General features: G+C 39.3%; 1 protein-coding gene across 4 annotated transcripts in view; it reads right to left on the reverse strand.

Annotated features, from left to right (window-relative positions):
* The window catches only part of RNF128 (ring finger protein 128), a 122,089-nt gene that overhangs the window by 65,131 nt on the left and 35,813 nt on the right, over nt 1–21,145 (reverse strand). Inside the window, exon 1 of one of the 4 annotated variants that reach the window (XM_081041917.1) lies at nt 7,834–8,750. The exons of 2 other annotated variants lie outside the window; for them this stretch is intronic. In XM_081041917.1, the coding sequence (XP_080898043.1) occupies nt 7,834–8,326 (493 nt within the window). In that variant the 5' untranslated portion in view covers nt 8,327–8,750. Of the gene's footprint in view, nt 1–7,833; nt 8,751–21,145 lie in introns of those variants that run through there. One more of the 4 variants, XM_081041918.1, reaches the window with a different exon arrangement.

The raw sequence follows: 21,145 nt of genomic DNA on the forward strand, positions 1-21,145 counted from the left end.
GAGGGGGAGTGGGGGGATCTAGTTTTGAATTCAAGGAAAAAGAGGTGTTAGATAAATAAATTAATAAAATAATAGAAATGAAACAAAAGAGAGGCAAAGAAGCAAAGGACTGCTTGGGAGGGGGTTTCAAAGTAGTGGTCAACAGTGTAAAATACGGTACTGCAGAGATATCAAAAATGATGTATCTAGAAACGGATTTAGGAATGGTACTTTACTTTGGTAAATCATCACCACCTAGTTTCTTCTTATTCTCTCCGAACTTCTCACACTACTAAAAAAAGGATTCTTTTCAAAGTCAACATCCTGGGGGAAAAAAGAACACAGAATAAAAACTAAATGTCAAGTCTTTGAGAAGAGATTGGGTGGTGATACATCAGTGTAAAATACTATCCAGAAGTCCTTTGTGAATGGAAAGATTGATTGGAGATTGAAGCAGAGGCAGTTATTTGAGGAAAGAATGATAAACACAGGTGGGTCAAAAGATCATTTTCTTGTAATAAATTTAGTCTACTCACCCTATTCCTAAAGAGTTAAATTTAGGATTTCAGGTAATGTGAACTTTGAAGTACTCTAGGCTATTAATTTTCAAATTGTGTACAATAACCATAAGATTCAATTTTCATTTTCTAAAATACATTTTAACTATAATAAAAAATATATATAGTAGCTTCCTATATGCCAGGCACTTTCTTAAACATTTTATCTGGATTATCTCATTTAATCCCAGCAACCTAATGAGGCAGCCTTATTATGCCCATCTTAAATAGGAGAAAACTGAGACTTAGTTAAGCTAAATGATTGCGTGGTCTTCAAAGTACCTACACCACTTAAACCCATGGGCTGCGCTCAATTAAACAGTATCTAAAGGTTCAGTCCCATCTGTATGGTGAAAGTAGAACAGTTAGATGCACAATAACAAAAACGTGTACCTTGACTCTTTGTGACATTTCTACTTTTATTTATTTTTATTTTTTTATTGGGGAATATTGGAGGACAGTGTGTTTCTCCAGGGCCCATCAGCTCCAAGTCATTGTCCTTCAATCTAGTTGTGGAGGGTGCAGCTCAGCTCCAAGTCCAGTCGTGGTTTTCAATCTTAGTTGCAGGGGGCACAGCCCACCATACCACGTGGGAATTGAACCGGCAACCTTATTGAGAGCTCATGCTCTAACCAACTGGCAGCTCAATGGCAGCTCATTGTCTTCAATGTAGCTGTGGAGGGTGCAGCTCACTGGCCCATGTGGGAATCGAACCAGCGACCCTGTTGTTCAGAGCTTGCACTCTAACCAACTGAGCCATCTGGCTGCCCCAATGACAATTCTACTTTTAGATGACTTTAGTGCTTACTCTAAGTTTTGGCTGCTTCTTACCTGATTTTCATAGTTAAGACATATGAATAGTGGTTAAACTTTGAAACCAAAATGGTCTCTTAATTTTCTTCCAGGTTTCTGGATCAATTTGATTGAAAAATACCCAGAGATCGCAAGAAAAGCTGTTAATAAACACCTGTCATTTGCTATTATTTACCCCTGTGAATAAGAATTTTCTTAGTACTCTGCAACAAAAATAATATTATACAGAAACAAACTGCATGGGTTGATACAAGGTTACAACTTTTTGTGAAATGTTGGTATACATAAAAATAGCCTCATTTCTTTAATTGATCACTCTTATACAGTGGAGTTTCTCTCTGATAAAAGTTTTAAAGCAACTGTTCCAAACCAGTTCTAAATCAGAATTAAATCAGTTAGTTCTGTTGACTTGCAAAAAATCAGTCTTCATGGTTACCAGACTGTAACAGGTGACAGTGTGGATGCTCAGCACAAACTCGAACAAATGACAAACAATTCAAGCACAGGCCCCTGTGAGAGTGAGTGAAGAGAGATTTTGTAAAGAAAGAAGACAGCACTGGCTTTTCCACATTTGGTGGCCCTTGTGTAATTCATAGGAATAAATATAGAGTTAATCAACACTTAAACCTTAGTCTTACCTCTCTGCCACTAAGGTCCAAGATTAAGTCATTTTTGACCAGAGACCTCAGTGATCCCTAGGATTTCTCTCAGTGATGAGCAAAGTAAACAGTACAGCATTTTGCAAGCAAATATTCAACAACACCCATGAAATGCAAAGTGATTTTTCTCCCATGTTGAAAAGCAGTTTCTCCAGGAGTTCAAGGGAGAAATAACTAGGTAGCTTTTAAGCCAGATAGTCTAATAGTACACTTTACTATAGTCATCATATCAGATAAGATAAATTTTTAAAGTATCAAAATATATTTCTGAATGTAGTTTAAAGTGATCAATATTTAGGGCTTTATTTCTAAATAGTATACTGAGGCAAAACAGCCATGATTAGATTCCCAGTGCATTCATATCTTCAAACTGATGGCTTCATACTGATGTACTTGTATGTTAATCTTCTGCATCTTGTTAGCATCAACCTACTATCACAAGTAACTTTAACTGAATATTTATTATCTGCTAGGTAGCTTACATATGTTATCCTTCATAATCCTTCATAATCACAGCAGTGTAATTAAAACTCAAAATGGATCAAAGACCTAAATATAAGACCTGAAACAATAAATTGCATAGAAGAAAGCATAGGTACTAAAATTATGGACCTAGTGTTCAGACAGGAGTTTATGAATTTGACCTCAAAGACAAGGGAAGTAAAAGCAAAAATAAAGAAATGTTAGTATATCAAACTAAACAGCTTCTGCACAGCAAAAGAAACCATCAACAAAACAATGAGGCAACCAACTGAATGGGAGAAGATATTTGCAAACAACACTTCCCATAAGGGACTAATACCCAAATTATATAAAGAACTCGTACAATTCAAAAACAACAAAACAAACAATCCAATTAAAAAATGAGCAGAGGACATGAACAGACACTTCTCCCCAGAAGACACACAAATAGACAACAGAAATATGAAAAAAATGCTCAACTTCACTAGCTATCAGGAAAATGAAAATCAAAACCATAATGAAATATGACCTCACACCAGTTAGAATGGCTATCATCAACAAGACAAATAATAAGTGTTGGAGAGGCTGTGGAGAAAAAGGAACCCTTATACACTGTCAGTGGGAATGCAGATTGTTGCAGCTGTTATGGAAGGCAGTGTGGAGGTTCCTCAAAAAATTAAGGACACAATTACCATATGACCCAGCAATCCCTATCCTGAAAACATTTATCCATAAAGACATATGTGCTCCAATGTTCATTGCAGCTTTATTTACAGTGGCCAAGACATGGAAACAACCAAACTGTCCTTCGATACATGACGGGATAAAGAAGATGTGGTGTATATATACATAATGGAATGCTACTCTGCCATAACAAAAGATGAAATACTGACATTTGTGACAACATGAATGGACCATGAGATTATTATGCTAAGCGAAGCAGTCAGACAGAAACAGTAAAAAAAAAAAAATATGACTTCACTCATATGTGGTATATAAAACTGAAAGCAACAAAGGAAGAAGACAACCAAAAAAGAAACAAAAACTCATAGACACATACAACAGTTCAGTGGTTACCAGAGCTTAAGGGGGTAGAGGGGATGGTAGAAAAGGGTAAAGGGGATCAAATATATGGTGATGGAAGGAGAACTGACTGGCTGGTGAACACACTTGAAACCTATATAATTTTACTAACCAATGTCACTGCAATAAAATAATAATCGCAGCAATGTAAATATTATCTCTACCATCAATAAAACAAAAACAGATCCTAATGAATGGGAGAAGATATTTGCCAATGTTATATCTGATAAGGGGTTAATATCCAAAATTTATAAAAAACTCAACTCAACTCCCCCCCAAAAAAAACAATTAAAAAATGGGCAGAGGACATGAAGAGACATTTTTCTAAAGAGGACATACAGATGGCAAACAGACATATGAAAAAATGCTCAACCTCACTAATCATTAGAGAAATGCAAATAAAAACCACAATAAGATACCACCTCAACCCAGTCAAAATGGCTATCATCAATAAATCAAAAAAACAAGTGCTGGCGAGGATGTGGAGAAAAGGGAACCCTTGTGCACTGTTGGTGGGATTGCAGATTGGTGCAGCCACTATGGAAAATAGTATGGAGGTATCTCAAAAATCTGAAAATGGAATTGCCTTATGACCCAGCAATTCCACTCCTAGGTATCTATCCGGAGAAATGCAAAACTCTAAGTCAAAAAAATTTATGCATCCGTATATTTATTGCAGCACTATACACTATAGCCAAGATATAGAAACAACCAAAATACCCATCGGTAGATGACTGGATTAAGAAACTGTGGTACATTTATACAATGGAGTATTACGCAGCCATAAAGAAGAATGGAATCTTACTATTTGCAACAATATGGATGGACCTAGAGAACATTATGTCAAGTGAAATAAGTCAGACAGAGGAAGACAAATACCATATGATCTCACTTATATGTGGAACCTAAAGAAAAGAATTAAATGAATGAACTAATCAGAAACAGTCTCAGAAACAGAGGAAAAACTGAGGGTTGCTAGATGGAAAGGGGGGATGGAAATAAGGCGGAAGGTGAGGGGATTAGGAAGCACAGTCAGTAACCACAAGATGGCCACGGGGATACGAAAGTCAATTTGGGGAATGTAATCAATAATGTTGTAAACATTTTGTAGGGTATCCGATGGACACTTGCCTCGTTAGGGAGACCACCTCAGGGATGATGTCTGATCACTGCATTGCACACCTGAAGCTGAAGCTGAACAATAATGAATGCCAACTACAATTATATATATATATATATATATATATATATATATATATATATATATATATATACACACACATATATATATAACATATATATATATAAAACATATATATATATACATATATATATATATGTATATATATATATATATAGTTACAAGAAGGGGACTACAGCATTAAGAATAGAGACAGTGGAAATGTAATGGCTGTGTGCAATGTCAGAGGGGTAGTGGATGGGGGAGGGGGTTGTCACTGTATGAGGGATATAAATGATAAATGTCTAACTATTATATTGTTTTGTGCACCTGAAACTAATTAAAAAATGTTATAAAAAAACAAAAGTCTCATAGACACAAACAATAGTTTAGTGGTTACCAGAGGGTAACGGGGAAGGGGTGTGGTAGATGAGGGTAAATGGGATCCAATACATGGTGATGGAAAGAAAACTGTCTCTGGGTGGTGAACACACAATGTGAGATATAGATGATGTATTACAGAATTGTACACCTGAAATCTATGTAACTTTACTAAGAATCGTCATCCCAATAAACTTTAATTAAAAAAAAAAAGAAAGAAAGCACAATCGGTAACCACAAGATTGCCATCGGGATACAAAAGCCAATTTGGGGAATGTAATCAATAATGTAAAGATTTTGTAAGTTATCTGAAGGACACCTGTCTCATTAGGGAGACCATTTCAGGGATGATGTAGATGCCTGATCACTGCACTGTACACGTGAAGCTGAAGCTGAACAATAATGAATGTCAATTACAATTTTATATATATATGAAGTGGAGTACAGCATTAGGAATAGAGACAGTGGAAATGTAATGGCTGTGTGCGATGTCAGAGGGGTAGCGGATGGGGGAAGGGGTTATCAATGTGTGAGGGATATAAATGATAAATCTTTAACTATTACATTGTTTTATACACCTGAAACTAATAAAAGTTTAAAAAATAAAATAAATAAATATTATCTCTATCTTACAGATGGGGAAACTGAGAGTCAGTAAATTAAATAATCTGACCAAGGACACAAAGCTATCGTTGTGTGGTAAATCCAGAATTTAATTCACATTCATGACTACAGTGCCTGTGCTTTTCCTAGCATACCATACTGTCTCAATAAAGTATAAGATGTATATAGAGTGGTAAGTAAGTGTATATATAGTAGGAGCTCAACAAAAAAGCATTTTATTGTCCCCTAAAACTGTCAAATAAATATTAAGCTTATATTCTTAACAGAAGATGAAAGCAGTCTAAATAGAAACTCTCTAATTAAAGAGTTCTCAATTCCAAATCATTCATGCAAAGGAATCTCTTTTGGAGGAGACAAAGTCAAATCCTTGCATTTAGGTAGCCGATTGAAATGTAAGGATATTTAAACTTATCAAGTCCTTAGTCTTCATTTCTATTAATCTTTAAAAAGAAATTTCATTCTAATCAATGAATTATCAACCAAGAGAGATACAGTTGCTCATTTAATCAACATAATATCGAAGAATCACGGCATTTTAGAGCTGGAAGTGATATTAGAGTTCATCCAGTTCACTTTTGTCTCTGCATACTCTGCCAACTTGGCCTTCACCTCCTACCTCTATACTATCATTTGACTAGCGAATAACTACCTTGTTTCCCTGGGTCTTATATTAATATTTGCTTCAAAAGACACATTAGAGCTGATTGTCCGGCTAGGTCTTATTTTCAGGGAAACACGGTAGTATAAGGTCACAAAGCTGGTAGAGGCAAAGAAGAAACTAAAATCTCCTGAGTTCAGTGTTCGTGCCATTATGCCACCCAGCCACTCAAAGCAAGTGCTCTCTAGGCAGGGCTACACACACTGTTTTAAGAAAGAAAGATGAAGAAAACTCCCTCTAAGTGCGTACTTAAATAAGCAGATTCATCTCTCCAGTGACTATCAACTAAACTTTACTAAGAAGGATGATATATTGAAGTCTTTACAGGCATTATTTCATATCATCCTGAAGTCAAACCTGTGGGAGTAGTTCTTAGTTCTATCCTATTTGATTGATGAGGGAACAGACTCAGACTTCAAAAAAGTTGCCCAAGGTCACAGGACTAGTAAGCAATGGAGCCAGAATTTATCCAAGGCCTGACTTGAGGCCCAGCTCTCAACAACTATGATACACTGCTTTTATGTGTCTCTTCCTTTTTCTCCCAAAATGTTATTTTATTTTATTTACTTATTTTTGTCCCTTGGGGCTTGGGATCACTATACATATAGTACAGATACCCAATCACAGTTAGGGTTTCTGGAAGGGTAACTGCAGAGGGAAAAACTGAAACCCACCTCATCTCCACAGATATAAGACCCACTTGGACTACTTTTCCAAAGTCTAGGCCTTTGCTATCCTCCCGCATAAACCTCTTCTTTTTTCAATAACATTAATCACCTCTTTTGTCACTCAATAACCCTAAATCAGATTTTTTCAAAGGCAAAGGAAAGCACTGATACCAACAATCATTTGGGACTCGAGATCCCTGGGCAGAGAGGAGCCCAAGAGCTAAGCAAAGTTTCTACCAAAACTGCAATGAGGTTAACAGGGCACAGTAACACAATCTTGTACCTGATACTAGAAAACATGGAGAAAAACAAGGAGAGCAGAGGGAAAAATCTGCTGCAGGCCTGAGGTTGTTAAACAGGAAAAGAGTGAGGAAGGGATTTCCAGGCTGTCTTCTCCGCAGTGATTTCAAAGCCAATGCCCACCACCAATTAATCCAACGCAAGGCACCGTTTCGAAACACCAGGACAAGGCAAAGCAAAGAGCACCACCAGTCCTTCTCGAGTTGCCAGCCTCCGCAGCACTCCGTTTGTCTTACCCTTTGCCACCAGTGAGGCAAATTCTAAAGGATTTTCCGCCCAGCCCCCCACCCGCGCCCCCCACTCAGGGTGAATCTAGGGGAGGAGAGAACCCTACCTCACTTGGTGGGGACAGAAAGGGCACTCGTTTTCTTTCGGAGCAAGGAGGTAGAGGAGGAGAACACTGAAGAAAATAAGAAAAAACTGGCCTTGGCAGGGGCTTGAAGGAGCGCAATTTAGTAGCTGCACTCACCCGGGTGAGACATGGGGATGACCTCATTGCGGGTCCCCGGGAAGTTAAAGATGACGGCTCCAGACGCCCCTCTCTCGTAGGCCAGATGGATCTTGTCCGCGAAAGTGCAGCCCCCTCCGCGCTGGATGAGGGCCAACCAAGAGACTTGCACGGTGTTTCCCCAGTACCCTGGGACCGTGGGCACAGTGAAATTCGTGTGCGGGTTACAGGCGTTGAGCGCCCCCGGCCCGTCGGGCGGTACCAGGACCCCAGCCACAGGCTCAAGCGGGGAATCCTGGCCGTACACGCCCTCCTCGCTCAGCTCCCACACGGTGCGGTTCACTCCAGTTTGCGGAACCCGCCAGGACACGTTGAGGTACGCTGTCCACACGGCTTCGGCTCCCCGGGAGCCCGGGGCTTGCGGACTCAGAGCCAGCAGGAAGCACCACGCCAGCAATCGGGAAAAGCCGCAGCCACAGCGGCAGGAGACCCAGGCCCCGGGCGGTGGCCCCATGGCGCGAGCGCTTGGCGGTTCCCTAGGGCCCCAGGCACGAGCTCTCCTAGCTCTCGGCAGGACCCTGGCCTTGACCAGGTACGCGCCAGGTGAGGAGGGGTGCGGGGAAAGACTGACGCACGCTGCGAGCTAGGTTCGCGCCCAGAGGCACGTAGAGTCGGTAAAGATACTGCTGCAGATGCGGCTCTTCTCTGCTCCAGTCCTCTAGGCGGCTGCTGCGGCCGCTTCGGGCGCTGGGGATTTAGCACGAAGCTCCGCCCAGCCGACTGGGGGTAGAGGTGGCTGGGAGGGAGGAAAGGACACTGCGGGATCCGCCTCTTAAAAGGGTAACAGGAGAGACAGGCGTTAGAGTAGGATGTAAGGCTGTGTGGCCAGGTGTGTCGCGTGGTTTTAGGAAAGGTGGACAGGTGAAGGACTATAGAATCTGCGAACATAAAAAAAAAAAAAAAAAAAAGAAAGCTCTCTGGTAGCATTCGAGTCCGTTTTGAATTGCAAGGATACATTTTTTATCCTAACATTTGCCTAAAGGGCGTTTCAGGCTTAAGATGCCAGAATGTGAAAGTACTTATAAAAAGCACAGATTCGAAGGGTCTGAGTTGTAGTCAAGAGAATTTTGGTAGGTGCGTGGTGCTGGGGGCAAGCCCTTTACTGAGATTCGGGGTGGGGGAGGGGGTAGGAAACACGCGTGACCTTTTTGTTTTAACCTTTCTACTTTTCTGCCCCAAAGAAGCCTCTTAACCTGTGTATTTCCTTCTTACTCTTAGCCCATACTTAATATATACTGCATCAGAGGCCCCTTATAAAAGTAATTTTAGTCCTCAAAAAAGAATCCGTTTTCACACACCTCAAAAAAAAACTAAGCCTCTTTTTGTCTTCCACAAACCAGGTTTATCCAAATGGAGATGTCTGTGCCATTCATGACCTTAACTACATAATCTTTCTCCATTTCCCAGTAACTAAAAGGAGCCTGACTCACCTTGGCGATTCACTCAGGGCACTATTGCTCTATGATTTCTCTTTACTATAAATGTAAAATTTTATGCGCCCGGTCAGTTACTGCATTAAGTAGGTGCTCAGTAACTATGCATTGGATTAAATTGATAATACACCTCGTGTCTGACAGTGATGGATAACTTTTGACGTTGGAGAAATTCTCTGTGTCTCAGTTTCCTCATCAGCTGTAAAATGGGTGTAATAATAACACCTACCTCTTAGTGTTGTTTAGATGATTAAATAAATTCATACACGTAAAGCACTTAAAACAGTGCTAAGTAGAATGTGAAAATAATATCTGGTAAATACTATTATTAAACAGGTTCAGGGACCCAATACTTTTTAAATAATCTTAAAGTTATTACATTGAGGTAATAATCAGAGAAAATTATGTTCAGAATGTTTAGCTTTAGCCACTTTTTCAGTTCAAAGAAATATAATTTACTTTATCCAGCTCAACATTTGTTAAATTACTGATCAATCACTCCCCTTTGTTCCTGGCCCAACATTTACTTAATAAATATTATTCCCAAAGATTAAACATGGGACAATTCTGCACTTGATACTTTTATGGCTTGAGAGAAACCTAGTGTAAAATTAACACCATAATCAAATGGCACCTAGAATCCAAATAAATGGGCAATTCTGTGAAACAAACCCTAGGTGTTGAAAGGGACTTTAGAGGTCAAGGGAGAACATGGGGCCAATATCATGGCATTCCCAACTACTGATAATGTTAATCTCTAAAAAAAGTTACCTAGGGGAAAAGAGAAGGGTGGGACCAGCCACCTCTATGAAATGGCACAATTCCAGAAATTGTCTGAATTTGTTAGTGAAGAGCTCTCAAAATTCAGTCACTATTATCTGCATGACATTCAACTATATATTGTGCTTTGAAGAAACAATGTGTCCAAAACAAAAGAGATCTTTTATAAGGTACCTATAAAATGAAGTTTGGAGAGACATTCATTAACATTCATTCTTTTCTTAAATATTTATTGCACATCCACTACACGTCAGCCATGGACTAAGCCTTGGGGTAAAAAAATCAAATAAAACATGAACTCTGCTTTCAAAAAGCTCATAAATGAGCTTTGACAATCAAACAAGCAAACTGATGATTGCAGTATAGAGTGCTATATGTACATAGTGTCAGTGGTCTGAGAGAAGTATGCATAGGGCAATAGTGGGTAATAGAGAAGAGGAACCTAACCCAGATTGTGAAGTAAGGAAAAGCTTCCCAGAGGAGGTTATACCTGTGCTGAGTTTGAGAGGGTTAGCCTGTCTAGGTAAAGAACAATACAAGGTAAAGCATGAAACTGAAAATGGTGGGTAACAACAAGTACAGGCTTTACAAGGCTCTATGAACACAAAATGGTTGGATGGAACCCAGAGTACAAGAGATAAAGGTAGAAGTCCACAGATTTAGTTCTTGAGAGTCTTTTAGGTAAAGCTGGGGAGTTTGAACTTTATCCAAAAGCAATGAGTAATATAATCAGGGTTTAAACGGGGAGTAATATATAATCACATTTGAATTTTAGAGATCATTATACCTTCTCTGTGGATAATAGATGGGAAGGGACAAGAGTAGAAACAGGGCACACAGATAGAAGGTTGCTGGCCTGGACTAGACAGGTAGTGGAGATGAAGATAAGTATACAGATTGGGAATATATTTTGGGGGTAGAATCAACAGGACTTGTTTGGAGGATGAAAGGGAGAAAAGTGTTAGGGATTGCTCTGAGGTTTTTGGCTTGGAAGACTGGATAACAATCTGGAGGAGGGTTTTAAATGTATAGAGCAGGTAGGAGGGAGAGATGACTTCAGTTTAGATATGTTGATTTTGAGGTACCTATGACATAACTAGGTAGAACTCTCAGGGACTTGGATTTTCTGATTACTGAACACCTACTAAGTGCAAGGAACCGGAGAGACGCGGGTATACAGAAACAAAAGAAACAGTCCCTGCCCTCAATGAGTTCACAGTTTAGTAGGAAATTCAGAGAGGTAAACAGATGATAAGGGTACGGTGTAATAAATGTTATGACTGAGGAAAGCATAAGATGCTATGGCAACATAGGTGTGGCTGAGTCTTTAAGAACAAATAGAGTTAATCAAGCAAAGAGAGTAAGAATATTCAGGCATAAGCAATAGTATATTACATGAGAACACCAGGGAATATCCAGGGAACTAACATGTAGTAGTTAGGTATGGCTGAGATGTAAGTTGCGAAGGGGGAGCTAAGGGAAGTAAAGCTGGTCAAGTAGGTTGTGCCAGAACAGGAAGAATTTAGAAAACTATGTTAAAGAGTGTGGACTCGATACTCATGCACACATATGTACACATAACACACACACATAAAATAAATATGGCAAAATAATAATTGTTGAATCCAGGTCATGGGTATGGAGGTGATCATTGTACTATTTATCAACTTTTCTCTGTATTTTAAACTTTTTGTAATGATGAGTTTAAAATTGTGACTTTATAATAAAGTCTGTGGAACAAATGAATATGATCAGACCTAGGCTTAAAGAGATCTCTGGATTGTATGAGGGCAAGACAGGACACAGAGACTAGTGAGGAGGCTAACATCTCCAGCACTATTCTGGAGGTCTAGTCCAACTGTAGAGACGGAGGTATCAGACTATCATAGCTTGGTAACATGAACCATTAAAATCATCCTATGAACTTCCTTTGCTACAAGTTCATCCTCACCAAGCAACCTTCTTATTATCATTTAGCTCCTCATATAAATATGCCTACAGAGAGATAATGCACTGATGGGCAAACACTAGTATCTGGTCTAGTTATGCTTCTCATTATAAATTAATCACTTGGCATTCTGATTTATATATTGGTCTCTTGTGAATTTGGTTAAGTGTGAGTCAATCCCCAGGAGCCCACTTTCTTGTTATACTACCAATCAAATTTCAAAGCTTACAAAAAGATAAGAACCAGACTATAGATCATGACTGTATCAAAGTCCTTCCACGCTATGGAGACTTGTCTGGGTAACTCTCTAGCTTTCCCCAGCCATATCCCTCTGTCTCACCGTTATTTCTTTGCAAACTGCAACAGAGCCTGGCTACTAGGAATGAGGTCAGCATCATCAGAGAGCTCGTGAGAAGTGAAGAATCTCGGGTCCCACCCCAGTCCTCCTGAATCAGAATCTACATTTTTCCCTCCATTCTTCCGCCTCCTCACCCACTCCGGTTCAAGCCATTGTTTCTCAGCCTAGTTGTGTAGGACACAGCACCCTGGCCCATGCTGGTATTATGAGCCTTGTGCTCCCCCCGGCTGAGGTAGTCGGTTGCCGGTCATCGGTCGGCCGCTCATAGCAGCTCACGGCAGCTCTCGCTGGTTGCCGGCCACTCACACTGGGCACCGGCCGCTCCTGACAACACACGGTAGCCCACGGCAGCACACAGCAGCCCGTGGCAGCCCATGGCAGCTCACACGGCCTTCAACTGCTCACAGCAGCCCAACTCCTGGGAGAGCCGTTGTTCACAATCTTAGCTGTAGAAAGCGCAGCTCAATGGCCCATGTGGGAATGGAACTGGCAACCTCAATGCTAGGAGCTCGGTGCTCTAACCACCTGAGCCACTGGGCTGGCCCAGAATCTGCATTTTAACAAGATTCCCAGGTGATTCGTACACACACGTAAGTTTGAGAAGCCCTGGGGTAGACTAGAGTATTCCTGATGGGTAGCCAGCATCTACCCTCAACAAGAATACTCCCGGTGTTTGAGCTTACTACCTCACAAAGCACCACATCCTGAGTAGTACTACACAGTTTTTGTTGGAAAGTTCATGTAAATGTAGTTTGACTTTGCGGTAGTCCTTCCTCCCACCCAACTCTTCCAAGTCCAGCTCCATCGCCACCACACTAGGGCCTTTGGTCTGAGCAGTTTCCCTATACCAGACCTTACCATATTCCTGACCCTCAATTCAAATTTACTAGTCCTAGATGTATTCCCCTAGGACACTGTTTTTAAGGTTAACAACTGCTACTGTTCATTGAGCATCTACTGTGTGCTTTACATGCATTATCTCATTTAACTCACAACCATCCATTATTATTTCCATGTTCAGAAGAGGAAACTGGCTCAGAGAGAATTAGCAACTTGCCTACAATCATATAGCTAGCAACTGAATCAAATTAGAATTCCAAAGCATTTCTGACTATAAGTATTAATAGCTGATAATGACTCAGTAGCTTCCCTAGGGAGAGTGGCATTTACATTTTAACATTGCCTTGCACCAAACAAAGAAAGTTCAAGTGAAATGTTTCTTGTGTGCATTTCAGGCACTGTGACCAGTGAGGGAGATATATTTGGGCCTTTTTGAACTCCTCAAATCCTACCACAAAGACTAGTCCTGCCAAATATTTGTATCAGCAATAGTGAACAGAAAGCTGTCCTGAGCGGTGCACTATCTAATGATGAACTGATAAACAGAGCAGCATCCTGTAGAAACAGCAGGGCACCATTGCAGCCGATTAAGTTTCCAGTTACACTAAGTTTCTGCAGAGGTGCAGAGATGGACGGACGATAGTGAAAAATCACATCTGGCTTTTTACCATCGAATAAATGGCAAAGCACCATCTGGGACAACTAGTGTCCTGGCATCTAAGTGATGCTGTGGCTACACAACTTGACAGTATAAATGTAGAGAATGTGTGGAGAAGGGATGGAAATAAATTTCCACCCCTGGCAGCTGCTCTATGGAGAGCAAGAAGAAAACGATGGGTGTGTAGAGACAGCGAGCAGCCAAAGAAAACAAAACAAAAAAGAAAGAAAACAAAACAAAAAAGTGTGATACTGCAGCATACTTTCAAATAATACAACATCACTGGTAAATGCAGGTAAAACTCAGTCAGCTCAAGTGGGTATATAACCATTAGAAAACATAATTTTTTAAAACGAAGCATTCATACACTCAAAGAAAAGAGAATTTCAGACAGGGGCTTCACAACAGTAGATGTATCTGAAACTGATAACAGTCTTTTTACACCCATAACATTAATGGCTACCACTGAGGACTTACTATGGGCTAGGTACTTTACATCTATGACATAAGTATTGTATGCTACATCTTTCAGAAGAAGAAACTGAGACTCAGGTTAAGTAACTTATTGAGGTCACCCAAGGTAACCGAATGTCAAAATTGGAATTTCTGTCTTAGTACAAAACTACACTCTTCCCATTGTAGCACTTTCCACTCTATACATTACTACCTTCAAAAGTAGAAGTAGGAAGGAAACATATTTATTGAGAACCTACTATGTGCCAGATACTTCACATGCATTAATTATATCATTTGATATAATTGACAGGTAATACAATTTTACTGTACAGTAATTCTCATTTTTCAGATGAGGAAAATGAGGTTCAGGAAGGTGAATTATTTTGCCAGAGGTAACACAGCCAGTAAGTGGCAGAGGTGGAATTCACATGGGAGTGTGTTTGACTCCAAATTCTATGCCATTTTCACTCTGCTGTATGACCTTTCCACATACATACTGAGGGTATTATTACAAGGTGGAAAGAACGAGTGTTTTTCAGCCACATCCAGTAACACATTTTAGCACACTAAGAACTCCCTTACCAGAGGGCCCTGATTTCCTGCTGAGGAGCCCCAGAGACCTTAGGTAACAGAGATTATGAGAGCACATTTAGTAAAGTGCTTCATCATTCATAAATGTCTACATCTTCAGTTGTACACAGTAGCTCACATGAGTGTGTGGAGAAGAGTGCCTGAAACTATGCAGAAAGGGTGTTTTATGTCCACCGATGGAAACTGGTACAGAAAGGACTTGTGTTAATGGAGGACAATGCAGAAAATTTAAGCTAAATTGTGTTGACTTGATTGCTTCTGGGGGATCAGATTAGCTATCTTGAGTTTGGGGAGATGATTGAGGGGATCCAAGATTGCTAAAGAGGAATAAGAGTGGGGGAGGGCCCACGGCATGGGGGCAGGAATGGCTTTGGGGAAAAGTTGGGCAGGGAAGGTGCTGGAGGAAATGATGGAAATGAGTGGTTTTCACCCTGGACTGTGGTGTCAGGGCAATCTATTTGGGAGACTTATCTGGTCTCATGCAGTCTGCTTTCCTTCCTTTTCAGGTTTCTGGTAAGATGAAGACTTCAAAGAATTACATTTGTGACTACAAGAGATTTATGTATATGTTATTAAAAAAACAATTACTTGGGGAAACTGGCAGAGAAAAAATGTTTTTAATAAATTGTGCCCTACAGATATGACCACATATTTCAGTTTACTTCCAATTCATTCATACTATTCATTAGACTAGATCCACAGAACTCCCCCATTCCATTCTGTTATTTTTAACTTTGCTGGTTATGTGACACCGAGGAAGTTTCTCTTTCTTCTTTCTCCACTATAAAAAAAGGGGAAAATAACAACAAAAAATCTCATATATATATTTGAACCACTTAATGTTCCTTCAGATTAAAGCCTAACAAATCAAATAGTATATGTAAAATAAATATCTATGATCCTGCCACTGCCTATGACAAATGACAGAAGAGCTGTAGAAGAGAGTGGGCTTGGCAGGCATGGAAAGGATCAGCTTACTAAGTTAGGGAGGAGTTAAGTGCTTAGAAATGCATGTGGACAGTAAGTATTTTTTAACCTACAGACAGAATGGGAGTGTTTCTTAATGGGATCGAATTTGATTCCTACCAAAGCTGGGGCTTCTGAAAAGCAATTTAAGAATAAATATACTTGGATCATAGTACATAATCACCATCACCTACTGAGGCCAAGCCTTCCTTCCCCTTTAGAAGCTAAAGTCTGCCTGAGTGTGGGCAAAGGCAGCCTTTGTATTCCAAGGGGCAAAGTCACAAATCCACAGCTGTCAACTATATGCATTAGGATTAGCTGCAGCTGGTCAGGGCTCAAAATTGATCAATAACTCGGAGTAAACAAGTATCTGGCAATAAGTGACAAGGTGCTAGCACATAGTTGAGACAACTGAAATTGTTTGGCTTACCACTTGCGATTCACACAGTAATTAAGTTCTGTCACAACAGAATTAGGTGTTATGGTTTTGTTGGTTGCAGGAAATAGGCAAGGGACAAGCAGGGTATTTTCAAGAAAAGGACATTTTATGGCGACAAAAATTACTTTAGTTTGACTTCAACACAAATGATGCAGTAAAGTATAGGAAATTTAATGAGGAAAAATACTAATAGGAACATCAAAAGGAAAAACATGCCCAGATCCATTAAACCACAGCACACTGTGGAATCCATAAAATCACTTCTCCCTCAGCTGATAATCTTCCAATTAGTGTGCATTAAGTACACTTTTTTCCTAAGTTGTCTCCACGGAACTTTGGGTGCAGATAGCATTAGTATTCTTCATGTTCTTCATAGAAAACTAGTTCAGAAGCAGAAGTCAGTGACTACTTAATATTCTGGAGGTTGTCAACTCTGGAACCACAGAACGCCTTTTACCAGAGGCAATGAGGTGGCTCAGCAAGGTTTGCTTTTTGTGGGGAAAGAAGAGAGAGACAAAGACAGAGAAAGCAGAAATTGAAATCCTGAAGCTCTTGTTTGTTTGAAGAAGAGGCTCTTCAAGTTTACCTTCAGTGATCCTACAAGTTCATTAAATGTCTTCATTTTTCTTAGGTGGTGATGTTTGAGGTGTTTAGAGACCTGGTGAGAGCATATGTTTGGGCCCTACATGGTGTTTTGGACACAGCACCCTGCTGGCTTTAGGACCTTCTAATTTGCTGGATTCAAGGCAGGATGAAAACTTTTCAGCACACACATTCCAGGAAGCAGGTTATCTTATATTCGTGCTTTTAATCATGCCCCACATATGGCATTTTCAGCAGAGGTCTTCAAGTTCCAAGACAGACAGGTAATAGTCAATTCTTTAAAAGTAGCATACTGGAAAGTGGATTTATAATGCCTGCTGGATTTATAATCCAGCTTTCTTTTTAACAGAATCTTACCCCTGCCACTGCAAGTTGTTTGGTAGCAATGAAGAAGCTAAAAATAAGCACACTTTTTGGGAAAAAAATGTGCTAGACTAATCCCATGTGATCACGGCAATTAGTATACAAATTTAGGAATAAAACATTTTTACTAACCTTGACCCTCTGGGCTGTCTGGCACACAAAATTGTAAGTGATAAGCATCATTGGGCATACAGGAATAATAATTTTCTCTTTTGGAGTTTTAGTGATTTTAAAAGAAAATTCACCCATTCTCTAATTTATTCATTAGAATAATAAACATTTTTAGAGCTTCTAATGTCTACAGAGTCTTATGATAGTTGCTGGGGAAGATAAAAAGATGAATGCAACAAGGTCCCTCCATTAAGTATCTCAGACTACCGGGGGTAAATTGTATCAAGACAAATTTTGTGGGCCCTCTGTTTGTTTTTGCCTACATACATTTAGATTATCAGCAGTACAAGCTTTAATTGAAAACAGTCTAATCTCAATTAGTCTACTAATAGAGAAGTGATGTTAATTTTCTCTTAGACTGTTGTAAATAGCCTTCTAACTGATCTCCCTGCTTTTAGTCTTTACCCTACTCCAAATCATTCTTCATATTATACTTTCTAAAACATAGCTATGGTTATGCCAATTCTCATTGCATATTGAAGTAAATGTAAATTTCTAAACTTGGGAGGCTAGGCCCTCAACAATCTAGGTCCATCTGACCACTGACCCCTTTATGCCTTCACTGTATTTGAAACATGACCTGTATTATATATAGCATCTTCCATACTGTGCTGTATTTATTTACTTACATACCAATCTTCTCCATCAGAGACTAAGTTACTTGAGAGGAGGAACCATGTATTTTTCCTCTTTGTGGCCAAGCTCTTAGCCTGGCATGTTAGAGTATGTTTGAAGAGCAAGTAAACGGATGGCAATAACTGGAGGACAGGCTGGCTAGTTTGCTGGCTAGGTGGTATGATTTTTTTTTTTTTACTGTTTTTAAAGTATAATTTACGTAGAGTAAAATTCACCCTTTTTAGTGTACGGTTCAATACGTTTTGACAAACATATACAGTCATGTAGCCACTACCACAGTCAAGATATAGAACAGTTTCATCACCCCCAAAATTCCCTCTTGCTGTGCTTTTGTAGGAAAACCCATCCCCCCACTTTTAACCCCTGGCAACCCTTGTCTATTTTCTGTCCCCATAATTTTGCCTTTTCCAGAATGTCATATAAATTGAATCATTCCATATGTAGCTGTTTGTGTCTGACTTTTCACTTAGTGCAATGCATTTGAGATTCATCCATGCTAATGCGTTGGCATGGCATTTAAACAAAAGAGAGGTCAGAGAGATGGCTGCTGTGAGGGGGCTGCTGTGAAAGTCCTGTGTGAGTATAGCAGCAGGAATGTTTACTTCTGACTCAAGGAATTAGGGGAGATTTCATGGAGAAAGTAACATCTGAGCAGGGCCTTGAGAGATAGTTGTGGTTTTGCTAGGTACACATAGTAAGGGAAAATATTTCAGTAAAGGATATAACAGGAACAAAAATTCAGAGTCAGAAAAGAGCAGACCAGATTTGGAGAACATTATTTCAATTTGGCTAGAGCACAAGAGGGACAGTACTGGGAGATAGGACAGCAAAGGTAGGTCAGGGCTTTGTTGACCTCGAATAACGTATTTAGGAGTTTGGTCTTGATTTGGTAGGCAGTGGACAGCCATTGCAGGCTTTTGACTCAAGCTCTTTTTGGAGGAGAATAAATAGTTCTGTCTGCTGGTCATTCTGCTGCCTTGCCTGAGCTTAAGCAGGCTGCTCTTTGTCCGAGTGGGTATACAAAGGTGACTTTTAAAACAAGGCAACAAATGACATCTAAACATATCAAAAGCATACCAAGGATGTATAATACCTGTACTATCAGTACATGCTAGAAAATGTATTCATGAAATGACTGAATACAATATCTACCAATGGCTCTCTTATCTTTCCGTTCATTTATATTCTCTCAATTCTCTCTACGGTCAAGGTATCCTGGATCTTATTTTCCTAGTTCTCCACAGAAACATCTTCACTGGGGTAAGTAAGAATTAATGTTAGGGCTTCTGTTTTAGCAGATAAGTAATAAATAATTCCAGTTGAACAGCATTTCTTTCTTTTGTAAGACCAAACTATCCAGTGATAGTACTCAAATTCCTATGTAAAAATTACTCAGTCCTACTTTAGATTTTTTTTTTCTGGGACAAAAACAGATATTTCACCACAGATGATATACAGATGACAAATAAGCACATGAAAAGATGTTCAACATCATTAACCATTAGGGAAATGCAAACGAAAACCATATGATATCACTGCATACCCACCAGAAAGAGATTTAAAAAAGAAAAATAGTACCAAATTATGGCGAGAATGTGGAGAAACTGGGTCACACATACACATACATTGTTGGTGGGAATGTAAAATGGTACAGCAACTCTGAAAAACAGTCTGGCAGTTCCTTATAAAACCAAACATGCAATTACCATATGACTCAGCAATTTCAGCCATGGGCCTTTATCTCAGATAAATGAAAATTTCTGTTCACTAAAAGCTGTACGTGACTGTTCATAGCAGCTTCATCCATAATTGCCTCAAACTGGAAATAACCCAAATAGGTGAATGGTTGAACAAATTGTGATACTTTTATACCATGGGATACTACTCAAAGGAACAAACTATAAATATAAGCAACAATCTGGATGAATCCAGAGAATTAGGCTGAGTGAAAAAAGTCACTCCAAAAAGATTACATACAGTATAATTCTATTTATATAATATTTTTGAGATGAAAACATTATAGTAATGGAGATCAGATTAGTGGTTGCCCAGAGTTAAGAAGGTGTGGGGTGGAGATGTGTGTTGCTAAAAAAGGGCAACGTGAGGGAGCCCTGTGGTGATGGAACTGTTCTGAATCTTGACTGTGATGGTGGTCACATGAACCTACACATGTGATAAAATTGCATAGAACATGCAATTTTGTGCATGTAAAACTAGTAAAATCCATATAAGTTGGGTGGATTGTATCAATTGCAATCTCCTGGTTGTGATATTGTATCATACTTGTGTAATATGATTCCATTGTGGGAAACTGGGTGAACGGTAGAAAGGATCTCTATTTCTTACAATTGCATTTGAATCTACAATTTTCCCAAATAAAGAGTTGTTGTTGTTGTTGTTGTTGTTTTTAAAGAGGAATATGTGTTGGTTGTAGAAATGTATATAATACATCACTTGAATTTGACTTCAGGAAAAGATCTTTGATTTTGCTGAAGAATTTGGGTGTTTTCTTATGACAAAAAATTAAAAATAAAAATCCATGCTTCTAGTTTCAAGTAAGTTGTCAGGAAACTTAGAGCCCAAACAGGAGCAGTTACTTCTGCTTCTTCTAGAGTGGTTCTTAACCTCTTTTGGGGTCAGAGTTACTTCTGAAAATTTGATGAAACCTATGTACAGAATACATAAACATACAATTTTGTGCATAATTTCAAGGAATTCAATGGACCTCATGAAGCTTATCCAGTGATTCCATGTTAATGTTCATCTATTGTTATGCTGTTCAATATGGTAGCCAATAGCCTTACATGGCTATTTAAAATTGAATAAAATTAAAAATTCAGTTCTTCAGGCATGTTAGCCACATTCAAATGCTCAATAGTTACAGGTGGCTTGTTGTATGTACTGGACAGCACAGAGATAGTTCTCTTGGATAGCATTGCTCTAAAACATTTAGAATAAGATTTACTTTATTTTTTGGCACTATAAAGATTGTATTATTTAAATCTTTCCTTCACATTCCAATGGTTTCTTA

Source organism: Rhinolophus hipposideros, assembly GCF_964194185.1.
Source record: "Rhinolophus hipposideros genome assembly, chromosome: X".
Classification (NCBI taxonomy): Eukaryota; Metazoa; Chordata; class Mammalia; order Chiroptera; family Rhinolophidae; genus Rhinolophus; species Rhinolophus hipposideros.